Source organism: Lineus longissimus, chromosome 1 (genome assembly GCF_910592395.1).
Source record: "Lineus longissimus chromosome 1, tnLinLong1.2, whole genome shotgun sequence".
Taxonomy (NCBI): domain Eukaryota; kingdom Metazoa; phylum Nemertea; class Pilidiophora; order Heteronemertea; family Lineidae; genus Lineus; species Lineus longissimus.
In genome coordinates, this window is record NC_088308.1 from 27508089 (window position 1) to 27521299 (window position 13211).

General features: G+C 43.8%; 2 protein-coding genes across 3 annotated transcripts; both read right to left on the minus strand.

The window, feature by feature from the left end:
* Nucleotides 1-92: 92 nt before the first annotated feature.
* LOC135482621 (uncharacterized) lies at nt 93-8087 on the minus strand. 2 transcript variants are annotated; one of them, XM_064762833.1, is made up of 6 exons: nt 7977-7999; nt 7121-7689; nt 3311-3521; nt 2161-2326; nt 1550-1752; nt 93-1050 (listed from the first exon to the last, which is right to left on the minus strand). In XM_064762833.1, the coding sequence occupies exons 3-5, from the start codon at nt 3403-3405 to the stop codon at nt 1570-1572; spliced, it is 444 nt and encodes a 147-aa protein (XP_064618903.1). In that variant the 5' UTR covers nt 3406-3521; nt 7121-7689; nt 7977-7999; the 3' UTR covers nt 93-1050; nt 1550-1569. The 2 variants fall into 2 exon arrangements, with proteins under 2 accessions (XP_064618903.1, XP_064618911.1); XM_064762841.1 differs by lacking the exon at nt 7121-7689 and having other exon boundaries at nt 7977-8087.
* A 1230-nt stretch (nt 8088-9317) lies between these two features.
* Nucleotides 9318-10235, minus strand: LOC135482632 (uncharacterized). Its single transcript, XM_064762855.1, has 2 exons — nt 9956-10235; nt 9318-9692 (listed from the first exon to the last, which is right to left on the minus strand). Exons 1-2 carry the CDS (start codon nt 10214-10216, stop codon nt 9327-9329), a joined length of 627 nt encoding a protein of 208 aa, XP_064618925.1. The 5' UTR covers nt 10217-10235; the 3' UTR covers nt 9318-9326.
* Nucleotides 10236-13211: the final 2976 nt, after the last annotated feature.

Here is a 13211-nt window from a genome sequence, read left to right on the forward strand (position 1 = left end):
CACTTCTAATACTTCTAAGCTCATTTATACGCAATTCGCAAACAACAAAGGGACAGTGTTATAAAGTAGACGTATCAGCAGATACAAAAAATGAAGCTGTCGCTAACTACAAATCGTTATTTACCTGAAGTATTTTACCTGCAATGTATCTTACAACATGCAACCTTCTATATTATGTAAGCAAGCTAGCTGACATATATATCCAAAAGTTTCGTCATTGGAAGTGAACATCGTAAAAAACTTTAATGAAAAATGTCTCATAAACCTACTGACGCTTACTACCGGTAGAAAATGTCTTTGTTGTAGTCATTCCTCCGAGGAAGCTGCCCTTGTTGTCTCTGTCAATATCTAAGGGTTCGTCCGGAACTCCACGACCAGTTGAAGTGTACTCGTTCGACCATGGAAGGCAGAGACCAAAGGAACCAATAATAAACCGGTGTAAAAGTTTAAAATGTCCTAGGATAAAATGTCCGGGAACAAAGGATTCTATTATGCGCTTCAATCTCTGAGCTATTGACTGTCAGGGTCTCTATAGAACCATATTGCAGAATACAATAGGGCCGGACACTTTTTCCAGGGGGGACACTTTTTACTTTTACACCGGCACCAGGAAGGTCGTCCGTCGCAAAAAACACAGCGGAGCATAGTACTTTCCAAAAGGTTTCAAGCTCTTCACAAGAGGCACCGTCTTGGCTGGAGGTGGTAACATCTTCCTCCGCCCTCGCCTTCTAATCTAAGGTTTGTTCATATTCAAAGTTTTAGACATCAAGACAAACATTATGCATAATTCTGCCTGGGCGGAAAACCTTAGATACGTTTTATTGTTACCACCGGCATTCCTCCGTATCCTGATTATTTTCCACATTCAGCACGGCTGGGATCCCACTCACCACCTCCCCAAAAGCAAAGGAACAAGGGCCGAAACGCTTTCGTCATAACGGCATAAGAATTCACCGAGGAGGAACACTCAGCGCTAAGTCTTCTTCTTCACCGCCTCGGACCATCATCAAGTGACGTCACGTGACCGATACCAGAATAATGTTACCGTGACTGAAAGACAGCAGAAGGCAAATGATACAATCACTGATGTTCTTTAACTTTTGGAGATGTCACTGATTATCATTGATTATGCTTGTCTTGTCCGCAGACGAGAAATCGACGATAGTTTTCATAAGCAATATCACAATAGCATCCTTTATTCACGAACAGGGATGATTCCTACTTCAAATATTGTGCCTTCTTGATTGCTCTACTCTGCAGTGATCTTACCCGGAGTCAATGCCATGACCACGAAAAGACATCGCACGAATTATGGAGCATTCTAAGGTCCACGTCCTACGAGAGTAGTTCCGCATAGTTCCACTTCATTGGAACACAATGGTATCGGCCCATGTTTACTTTATAGAGGCTTTCGTAATGGGCATGATTGCATTCGATTGTGTTCGCAATCCGACGAGGCAGAACCAAGCGGAACAACTTAAAACACGTAGTCTGACAGCTTGATGGAACCATCACTGCTGGATTGTAGGCAACTTATGGTCATACTTACTAAATTCCTCTCAGCTGCTTTCATACATGACTCAGCCCTGTGTCGTCTTCTAACGGGCGATATGGAACGATTTTGAGGACAAGGGACCGTGGCTTTATGGGAATCTTGTGAGAGGCGACGCTGGTGTTGTTACTCCCACTAGAACTTGACCCACTTGTACTGGCACCTGGTTCCTGCTCTGAGATTGTGTCGACTTTGTTATTCTGAAAGAAATACAAGTTCATTCAATCCGGCCAAATAAATTGAATGGAAATATGTGGGATGTGAGATGTGGGCCACAAGCTGGGTCACTACGGATAACCACGATTTGAATCAGCGGCTGGAGGTTTTGAGGCAACCCTTTCCTAGACTAGGGTACCCCGTCCCTCCAGCCACCTAGCGGAATGATTCAATGCAAGACACTGGTGAAAGAGTCTTAACACTCTCCTAGTTCATTTCTCGATATGGAAGGTGCCTGGATGGCGAACAAACATCTTATTTTGTCTTCCTCGCATCTTCACTGGTTCTCTCCAAGGTTTCCCCATCATTGTCGCAGATGGCCATCTAGAAAGAAGAACCTCCCAAAATCTGTGCATGCACTGCATGTACATTGTACATGTACATGTACTTACAAATGGTAAACCCGTAAAGGTGAGATTCTTCTTCGAAGGTGTTTTTGGTTTAGCACAGCATCCGGCCAGGAGTATCATCGCAACTATACAGAGTAGACCGCCCGCACCCAGGCACCCAGCACCCACGTAATACGTCTTATACATCGAGTCAGTAAAGACGGAATGACTGGAAGAGAAGAAAGGGAAGAAGTTATGTCAATCACACTCTAGCGCCACTTACTTTTAAAGAATAGCACTGTGTAGTGAGATGTGGTATTATTGCTGAGAAAAAGCGACAGGAATACCCACGTGTACCTTGCACGGTTTGAAAAAGGGGACATTTTGGATGGTAATTTTGAGCACATAAAAAGAGCAACAACACTAATTGGACAAAGCGCCATTACGTCATACGTTGCCAGTTCTTAACATCTTGACGCGAATCGTAGGAGCTGCTTGAGGACAGCCTGATCAGGAATTGTACTTTGAGCATCTCTTTAATTACTGTCCTTGTGGAAATCGCTTATCGATTTCTCTCCATCTTAACTACGGATCAACAGAGACATTTGTTTTTTTCTCCAATTGCAGATCGGCAGCTTAGCCTCGGCTGAAAAATGCCATCGATCATCATCGATCAATCAATGAATGCCTTCTTTGTCTCCGTCACATTATTTCTTGCAGCAAATGTGTCGGAATGAGGCGAGGAACACGAGAAACAGCAACAAGGGTCCCATCATGCAAACTGAGTGAGCAAGCCGCAATATGATGTGTTGATCGACTTCAAATGCTCATTCATTCTGCTTCAGGCCATAATTGCTTTATTTGCATCGCTGCTCAACGCGCTTGCTTGTTGGTGAATTTGGGATACGCCGAAGAAAGAAAGTGGTGTCCGTCTCGCTCATGGTTATGAAACCTGCTGGATCGTCCAGAAGATGCTGCGTTTGGCAAAACGACACCATCACATTACAATTAATGTTCTCAGCGACATGTACAGGTTGCACATTAGCCAGCATTATTCAACAGATAAATTACTCATACACTCGCATTCCGTAGTTATGGAGCTTTTGAACGTCCATTACACTTTGCTAAATACATTTCACGTGATCTAGTGCAGTCTAGTCCAGGGTGCAGCTTACCCTTCAACATTACACTTGGCTCCATAGTACATACTTACGCTAGTATGATGATAATAGTGCCAGCGACATTGAACGACAAGGCCACTAGGAGGATGTACCAGCTCTGGCGGCGGGCATCTTCTTGACTTGACATGGTGGTGCTGTATGGCGTCACAATGTCGACCAACTGATGCAGTGGGTTGGACTTAAAGTTGCCAGCGATATTAGGAGAATCGACCACTTCTTGCTACACCGCGTGAACGTCTGTTCCTGAAAGGTGATATGATGTTACATGTTTATCTTACAGCCACTAACTAATTAAAAATAGACATTTGCTCTCTTTAAGGATGCTGACAACCGTACAGGTTCTGATATGCAAATTCAAACTTCACGTTAACAGTTAGGTTTTGACAATCTCATAATGCTCACATTTGTGGTGGACGTTCCTGGCCAGTTTAGAGTATCGCAAGAACTCGAAATCAATGGGCGTAACACAGCCTGTTTTATAGTCGTTTAGATCGCATTCTTTAGTTAATTAGTACAGCAAGGTCTTTATGGTGACTTATGGAATCTTAAACAGCACAATAAATTGATATTGATGATACATGCAATTGTAGTTGTAATGAACGACTGGTGATAATTTAGCTAAGAAAGGGGTTAAAACGCTGCAATTAATCACCAATAATTGACAGGTCATCTCATGATTCTCTATCAGCTGGTTTATCTTGGGAATTCTCTAAAACAATTTACCATTGTATAGTGCCGTTTGTACCAATGATGTGGTCCCAGGCACCGAATCCAATGCTTATTGCGGTACAATTTCGAAAATCTCTATAATCTAGAGTATAACGCAGTACATTTCAACGACACGACGGATCTATTGGGTTCCGATAGATATTCAGATTTTGATGACCGTAAGTATATATATATATCGACGAATGAGTCTGACTCTCAAGTGCACATGGCTAACTTGCACTGAGTACTTTTGCAACGTCGGAAAGCTATATGGTTTTTCAGCGCAGTTTCATAAGAAGTAATCATTTGACTCATATTGAACCAAGAAATGTCACAAGCAACATTCTAGCACTGGCCTTCATATCAGCCCTCCACACTGGACGGCAGACCGGAGGAGCCAGCAAGTACCATTAACTGGAATCACCGTCGCATAACAGCGAGTCTAGGGTCACTTGAAACATGTCAGAATGGCAGGGGAGTTTATTGAGTTTCTGTTGTGCTATCGCGTCGTCGGCTGAGATACGTGAAAAGTGAGAACCAGCAGCATCTATCGTTCCGCATAATGGCAGAGTCACCACCTGGGAATTCGCCTCGGTTCTTTCATTGATATGTAGGTAGAAACATATCTGAACATGCTTAGCTTTGATAAAGGAAACTCGGTTTCACTGGAGCTACCCATTCTTGCGTTTAAGTTAACTTTTTATACTTTTTGATAGCGGTAACTCATCAGGCAGGTTTCGCAATCCGAACGAACGACGAAGCACGAAGGCGGTGGTGTCATCAGGCCCTGTGTGAATTCATTCGAAAACCATCTTCTATAAGCTTACTAATAGTTATACGAAGAATCTGAACTGGTGTTGAAGAATGTCATGCCAAATAGTTTTTTGAGACTGGCCTTCAACATTGCCACATGAACTACATTGGGGTCTTGAGAAACCATCGTAAATACTCGGTATATGCCTTAGCTTTTTGGCCTAGGGTTCAACCTAGATGTAGTTGGCTCGGGGGCACGGATAGGTCTTCACGTCTGACCGATATATCTGGCTTGTGCAAGGCATTCATGACATTATTCTCCATCTCTTTTTGAATCGCCATGATCATTTTCCATAAAGGCAACCGGCTCCAGACATTCTAGACGATGTAATGGCAGTGTCATAGCAATCCATCACATCGTGCTTAATCCTTTCATAATCATCCTGATTATTCCTTGGTTAATCCTTTTACCAATATTCGGGTACACACTATAGCATTTGCAGGCAGTTTTCATGTCTATGGCCAACAGCTATTGGTTTAATCGTCGTTTAAGGGAAAGGTACATAACATGTACGTGCTGAACAATGCAGTTTTATTGGAAGCCATAGTGTTATTAGTGCAATCACGAAAAGAAGCACATTTCAGATTCTTCCTTCTTTCATCCTTCTGGCTCATCAATAGGTCTGTATCATACGGACTGACCCAGTTCGAATCTTGGGACATCACCAGTCATGTTGTACACGGATTCAGACATAGGAAGTGCTCTTTAAATTTGAACTTCAAGGTCCGAATCTGGCCTGAGAACTGTCAGCTGTTTCTCTAAGCTATATAGTGACGTTAGGAGTGTGAGAGAGAGCTCGATATATCTCCTTTACTTGGTGAGGAGTTGAGAATTATGGAGTTAGTTTACATTTGCCGAGCATCACGAGCAGACGTGTCAGAAACGATACACAGAGTATACATTCTTCCCGAAATTGGTGGCTTGCATTGGAACTAACTTTTCCCCCTTGTCCGTCATTAAAGGCATTCAAGTGTGTTGGTCAACCATGACTATCTCCTTTGTCCCTCCACCATAAGCCTAGTTTCCCCTTATGACATAACTGTTTCGGACACTCAGCGCCCCATTTCTGGAAAGGTGTATACATGCTTCCCGAAATTGGTGGCTTGCATTGGAACTAACTTTTTCCCCCTTGTCCGTCATTAAAGGCATTCAAGTGTGTTGGTCAACCATGACTATCTCCTTTGTCCCTCCACCATAAGCCTAGTTTCCCCTTGTGACATAACTGTTTCGGACACTCAGCGCCCCATTTCTGGAAAGGTGTATACCGCGTCTGATTTCACGCTAACCCCTCCAAAAGGCCAATTAATGGGCATTCTTGACCCTTTCCCATATGATTGGTAAAAGTATGTTGTTATCAATATTGCGGCTTGAATGAGGACTTCTACACACCATATCTGAGAAATGACCATATCTATAGGGAGTAGTGTTCCAATATGATACATGTCCATTGTACGTAAATCGTGAAATGTGTGATGTATGAACATGAAAGATGAATCCAATATATATGAAATATTATCGAAAAACTGCACCCAGGGGATGTCTGAGTCCTGGTCAACAGCTGAAATGGACTGCTATAGCCCAGTATATCATAAAATCGAATATTATGTCGACACAATTTTCGTGGAGGTGCGGTGCCCGAAGGGGAAATTAATGACTTCGTCCAATGTGTAAAATAGCACGACAAATGTACAGTACGTGTACAGGAAACATAGTTAATCGCGCAAGAATGAAACAGGCAACAATTGTCAATCCGCTCCGAAGATCAAAGCTAATAGACACAAAGGAACACAAATAGATAATGATAAAAAATCGGCATTATTATCTCAAAGGCAAAGCAACGATCCTTCCGATGGGATTGGCGATAGCCTAAGGTTAATCTGCAGTAAATGAAGCAACATTGTTACATCGAGATTTGACACTTGAGGATGGCACATGATAATAGAGAGGTTTCGCACCCTTCCGACTTCATCTCCGGGGGTAAATTCCAGTCATACACATGTAGTGACTTGTAGTACGACTTCATCATATCCGCCTTAGTGCACAGGTCCGATCCGGAATCTAAAACATTATTGTGCGAATGCACAAAATGTATCAACGTGAAAACGTTAGTTTTTTCGGTTAAGTCGAAATAGCCATCAGACGACTGCAATGCCTTCTCAAAGTTGAAGATCGATTGCGAGCCGTATATGATGCGCAACCTCTGTAATGGTAAGTGAGTGACACGATCTTTGACGCATGTCATCCAGATTACCACATGCCATTCAAAGTGACCTCGAAACCGAACAAACGACATTGTAAACGAAACCATAGGAAAGCTTACCAGAGACCAATCTCTCACTCCGAGAGTTAACAGCTGGATGAGAGGGTTATTCCAATCCAAGCGGCGCCACGAGCAAAAACAGCCCACAAACCAGATACCCCTACGACACTATTTCCAGTCACCTTCGGATTAAGGTACTCCATCTTTACAAACAATATCCTTTTGCAATGTTCTGTATGGATTATCTAAAGCAGTCTTGCAAAGACAGAAAAGAACACTGCTTTTGAGATACTTCAAATGTAGTTCACAGTAATCCTTTTCGCACTAGTAACGTCCTCTCCGAAAGAGGCTGATTCCGTTACGTACGGACCCAAAGCATACAGTAACGTAGACAAAAGTTAACTTATTCTGAATCCACCGGCCGGTCTCCCATTCTCAGTGCTATGCTCATATGAACATATAAATATATCAGAGTATCGGAGATAAAAATGCCACTACACATGCGTGATTGCTTTGATAATTTGCTTGGCACTCTGGAAGTCCGACTCGGTGCCCCGCTCAATACTCCGCCTCCCCTCCAGCGCGTACACCGGTCTACTTGAATACGGAATATACGCGTCGTCGTTTTGCTTAAGTAATACGATCAATGAATATCTTATACGTGAAACAACTTCACACGCCAAAAGACATTGCCTTCAGCTTCTGAGGTAGTCTCAAATCACGTCAGTTGATCTTGAACGGAATGAAAATTCTAAAACACCCTGGTTTGATTTCTATGTATTTCAGTCACAGACTGCAGTGGGTGTCGCAACCCCTTAGATTGGTTTAGAAATTTAGAAGCGGTCAAAAGCAGTTAAAACTAATGTTTAGTTTTTGGTGTTTTAGACTATGACAAAATGCTTGAAATGGTACATACCCTGAACGTTATGGTCCTGAGCGACAAGTGAATCGAACTCATGAAATGTATAGTCCCCTTACACCGTCTAAAGTCCTTCAAACGCAAATGTCGTTCTCTTCTCCGTGTAACGCATAACTACTCTTATGAAATGATGCCAGCAAAAACTTAAAGTTTTCGTGACGGTACTTAAGGGACCTATAATATCTCACTCATACTTCCTCGCAGCGAATGCGAGCGTCTCTTTCGAAAACCCATTCATATGACTCAGATTGAAGACGCTATCACGTTGATGTAATAAACTAATTCATCTAGCATTAGAAAAATGCACGACTCTCGTAATCAACTCTGATGACACATACCATGGTTGACTGCACAAGCCTTGATGCCTCTGATGAACTTTACAGCCGATACTTGATGGCCTCCTGTGCTGTATTAAAGATTGGATCGCGAACAATAATTAATTTATTGGTGTTTACATTTCCTCTTGCCCGGTCCCTCTGCTGACAAGATTACTGACGGTTTCTCTCTATATTACAGAAGGTTCAATTCTGTTGACGTCCGTAGCCAACGATGGCGTATGACGACGCGAAACAAGGTTGTTAGGAGTCAGCCTTGGGAGTCAGGCAGAACAAAATTGCGAGATATCTTCTCAGTGCAAGCAACCTTTGAGTTATCGAAGTATATACTTTATTACCTGTTTAATAGCGAATTAATTGTTAGTGCCAATGATAAAGGTCACGGATCAGGATGTACCTCCTTTAAACAAGTTAATTTGATGACGCGAATGATAGGGAAGTAGCACAGAACGACAATGTCATTGAACAAACAAAGACCAAGCTGATTTTTGTAGGCAGAGTAATGTGCTTCAAGGATTGTCATAAACAGTTGCAAACCTAAAGGAAAGGGGTCCACGATGTAAGGCGATGGTACGCGAAGATTCACCAATAACGGAATCGCGTGCATGTGGCAATCCATAAATGTACGAGGCAGGCCTGACTCAACATGTTCCGAGGGACTCGGGACGCCACCCAGCGCACATGCCACGACGATCGATACGTTATCGGATAACAAGAACGTATAAATTAACGTAGTAATTTCGGTCTTCTACTTAATTTGTCAAGTGTTTCTGCTAATGATCCTCAAGGATTGCGTAGCTGATCAATGAAGACGGGCAGACTGTCGAGATTTCTCATGAAATTGATGACGAAAAGCTTAATTCATTTAAGTTTAATTGCTTACACGCCGGCTGTAGTTAAACCCCAAGAAAAGTCACCGAGGAAATGTTTGGTATGTGATGGACGGTGCTTAGCAGTTTAACGATGCAGACAGACCCAGACCCATTTAGAATGATGTCCATGATTTCGTGCACTATACTTCTTTCGATTCCGAAAACTCGCCAATGACTACTTCAAGCTCATCGAGGGAAAAGTCGGAACCAAATCTGTCCTTCTTCTTCCTCCTTCTCTCCAGAGATAGGGAAAACGCTGGCCTTCCCTTCAGCGTCTTGACTACAGTGACAGCCAAAGGTTCCCTCCGTCTCCGCAGGTGGCGGACCAAGATCCCCCATAACCAGCGGACGAGACGGTCTTCTATTGCGATGCTGGCCTCCAACCTCCTTAGCCTCCAGGTCATCGTCTTGTGCTGGTCGGTCTCAATGAGCAACATCTGCAGTACTGACGACAGGAATGAAAGCAACACCAGCAGTACTGAGAAGAACAACAAGCATCGCGCCACCTGAAGAAGAGACAAGATTGTGACTATGTGAATATGATAATGTCAACTGCGAATTCTTAAATAGGCGATTTAGGTTTCTCCATCAATTGGTATTTGCTTCAGAACAGTTCATCCTCCGAGTCTCTTACGACGGACCAGTCGTCACAAGAGCTCAGGTTGATTCCAGTTTGCTTACTATATAAATGAATTTGAAGGAAAAACTACGTTCCCTAACTTTGATTATAAGAGATAGGAGAACTTCTTCCACAGTTACAAGTACCTACCCTCACGTGAGTCTCCTGGATGGTACCTAGCGAGAATCCTATGATGCTCAGCTGGAAGGTGCTGAAGATGGCATTCGGGAAGGTGTCGAAAATTCCTGTTGTGTTGCCCGTGGCACTCTGGGACACAGACGTGAAGAAGAATATGACAAAAACAGCTCCAACGACGACCAAGATGACACAATATTTCAGAAACAACATGATAAGTCGTTGTAGAATGATGAAGAATGATCCAACGACCGGTATTAGCTCCATCATGTACATAAAGCCTATGATGATGAGAGGTAGAGAAACGGCCTTCAGGGTTCTCAGATTCGCTGTCGCAGTAGTGACGTTTCTTGCGTACCCATACGAATAGAAGAGGCTCGTGATTGTTAAAACTTCTAAGATAAAGTGGGAGAGTCTGTAGAAAATTGCGTGACCTTGAACCTTGAAAAAGCCATGTGACCTGCGGCGCTGGACATCCAGTAGAAAGATCACAAGATCAATGACGTCATATATGGCCATGAAGATACTGCAGTAGCCCATGGTCATCAACATAGCTCGGCAGAATTTCATGATGCCAACATTGCCGAAGGTGCATAAAGGATGGACTGGGGAGCTCTTGGTTGGGTCACAGCTTCCAAAGGCGGCTAGTTGAATGGTTGGGTCAACAACCATCAGAATGATCAGGTACAAGAAACGAATGGTGAACCAGAGCAACAGATAAGGAAGGTTCCGCTTGCACTTCTGGTCGATCCATCCAATGATGGCGGGGAAATCGCCAAACGTCTCACACATGTCCTTTCTGCGTCGTCTTGTTGAGGCCAAGTATCTCAGAGGTGATCGGACCTCTCTGCCCCAGTCCTTAGAATCTTCATAATCAGCAACGTTGTATGTATAGAAGCACTGCAAACCAGCCTTGCCGATGAACTTCTCGTAGTAAAAAGGAGTTTCGAAGATCTGTCTGAAGAGGCCATACGTCTCGAGCTTCGCTGCTAATTCAAGAGGCTGAAGGCCCTCAATTGTTTCGCTCAAAAGTAACCTCCTGCAATCATCTCTGCGAACACTGTGCATCAGTATTCGGTATATTTCCATGTAGTTCGGTTCTAGTTTTGGACAGTCATTTGCAGCTATGATGAGGGCATGCACAACGTTACAAGCTCCTCGGTCCCGTTTGTGGATGTACGCACCATCTAGTATAAGCTTCTGAAATACATCCTTTGAACCGTAAATAGCGGCTATTACCAAAGGCGCTTCAAACCACTGCACTTTGTCAACTTTGGCCTTGTGCATCGCCGTGTTGAATTTGTAACGGAAGTTCCCATTGGTTAGCAACAAGATGACATCATTCGGGACGCCACTCAAGGTCTCCTCATATCGAGCAGAATCGTCCGTTCTCAGTATTTCAAACCAGTCCTCATATTGTTTATAAGGTAGCGTAAGAGTGTCGGTAGGAAGCACACTTCTACCAGTACCATCATTTGTATTCACAAATACGGGATTGTCGAAGGCATTCAGTTCCTTCTTACCCAGCCTTGGGGATCGCAGCGAACTTGAACCCTCACAGAGAGTCTGGTTCGCCGCATCCAAAGAATACCGAGTAAGTAGTTCATCTCTTGAACGTTTCTGTATTGTATCAGAGCCTGCAGTTACTTCTTCTCCAGGATTGCGTGACCCTTCGTCAACCCCAAGTTCCAATTGTTCATGTGTGGAAACCCCGATTTCTGGAGAGCTCGCTTCGATGTTAAAATCCGAATCGAAGAGTTCGTCAGGTCTCTCGTTTGCCTGGCCTTTGATGTCGATCTCACGCCAGACATCCTTCACTGAATCGTCCCTCTTCACCGAACTGGCGCCGTCGTCTCTTGGGTCAAACATGATTGAAATAATGCTCCCCTTCCTCGGATCGATGGAAGCCCCGCTTTCTACCCTACTACCATCATGCCTGAACGATCCTTGAACAATAACCGCAACCTCCTTGGAATCTCGTTCAGGACGGATTGTACTCTTGCTCTTTCTTTCATCAAGTATTGGCTCGCTCTCCTTCGTTTTGCCATCAAAACTGACGAGACTTTGCTGCGGATCATTGGTATCATGTTCGATTCGTACTGAGCAAATGCTATCCTTCCGAGGATCAAATGTTGAACCACTCTCTTTCCTTTGACCATCATGTCTGACAGATCCTTGAACACTCTCCTTATGATCACTGCAATTTGGATCAATCCTGGTTGCATCCCTGCTTTCCTTCCTTGGATCAAAAAGCGTCTTGCTTTCCCTCCTTTGGTCACACATTAGGAGTGATTCTTCTCCACTCAGTTTACGAACCTTGCAATCCGGAATGATGGAACTCATACTATCTTTTCGAGGATCGAAGGAAGCCACACTCTCTTTCCTGTTTCCAAACCTGAAAGACCCTTCGATACTCTGCTGACCATCCGTTACATCGGGGTCGACCCGTGCACTGAAAGTTGCGAGCAAGATGTCACTCAGCCGTCTGTTGGAGATGTCACTTGGTTTTCTGTCGTGTGGAAGACTGACTCCTTCCAATTCACCACGAGCCCCGAGCTCGCCTTTCACTTCCACAGACGTTGTATCGATGCCGAAGTTGTATTCACCATTGATTGATTCGTCATCGCTGTGCCTCTTATGAAGCTGTGATTTTAGTCGCACCATCTCATCGTCCCCCTCCTCTGATTCAGTCTCCTCCTCGGCCCGCCCGGCAGAGATAAAACTATCTTCATCGGAGTTGTTGTCTCCCAGCGCTGACCTGTCTACCGAAGGATTAACAGCATTAAACTCTCCTTGATGGACAGTGGGAACAGGTGTCAATGAACCGTCAGACATTGCATCAGTTGTGACGGGTCCGGCGTCTTGTTCTAATCCATCTGGAATGTGAAGTCAGATTCATTTTCTAACGGGTTTCGCTTTACCTTGTCAGACAAAATTATCATATAAAGTGCTTTGACCTTAAGTTAAAGAAACACATCTTTAGAACGATCCTTTCGAATGCTTGAAGTACGTCAGGAGTTAAACATGATAGCACCGGTGTGCATGAATTGATCATTCATCAGGAGTAGCGCTGGCACATCTCAAACTTCAGGCGAGCCAACTTAGTTGAAAGAAATGGCAATGCGGTTCTCTTATTTGATTTTCCTTCATGTAGCATTTGCTTCTTGGATGGAGATTGCGAGTAACATGCTGCAATACCCCCTAACTCCCACCGCCATCATCTATAACTTACCAGTTTCTGTTGACTCTAAATCATGCCGAAGAAACTCCA

What these genes read in the sequence shown, in the direction of transcription:
- LOC135482632 (XM_064762855.1), bottom strand. Translation starts at nt 10,216, where the DNA reads ATGTACATGATGGAGCTAATACCGGTCGTTGGATCATTCTTCATCATT. An exon ending in TCCAGGAGACTCACGTGAGG is followed by an intron (nt 9,693 to 9,955) that starts GTAGGTACTTGT and finishes TCTCTTCTTCAG; the next exon opens with GTGGCGCGATGCTTGTTGTT.
- LOC135482621 (XM_064762841.1), bottom strand. Translation starts at nt 3,405, where the DNA reads ATGTCAAGTCAAGAAGATGCCCGCCGCCAGAGCTGGTACATCCTCCTA. An exon ending in ACTATTATCATCATACTAGC is followed by an intron (nt 2,327 to 3,310) that starts GTAAGTATGTAC and finishes CTTCTCTTCCAG; the next exon opens with TCATTCCGTCTTTACTGACT. An exon ending in CCTTTACGGGTTTACCATTT is followed by an intron (nt 1,753 to 2,160) that starts GTAAGTACATGT and finishes TATTTCTTTCAG; the next exon opens with AATAACAAAGTCGACACAAT.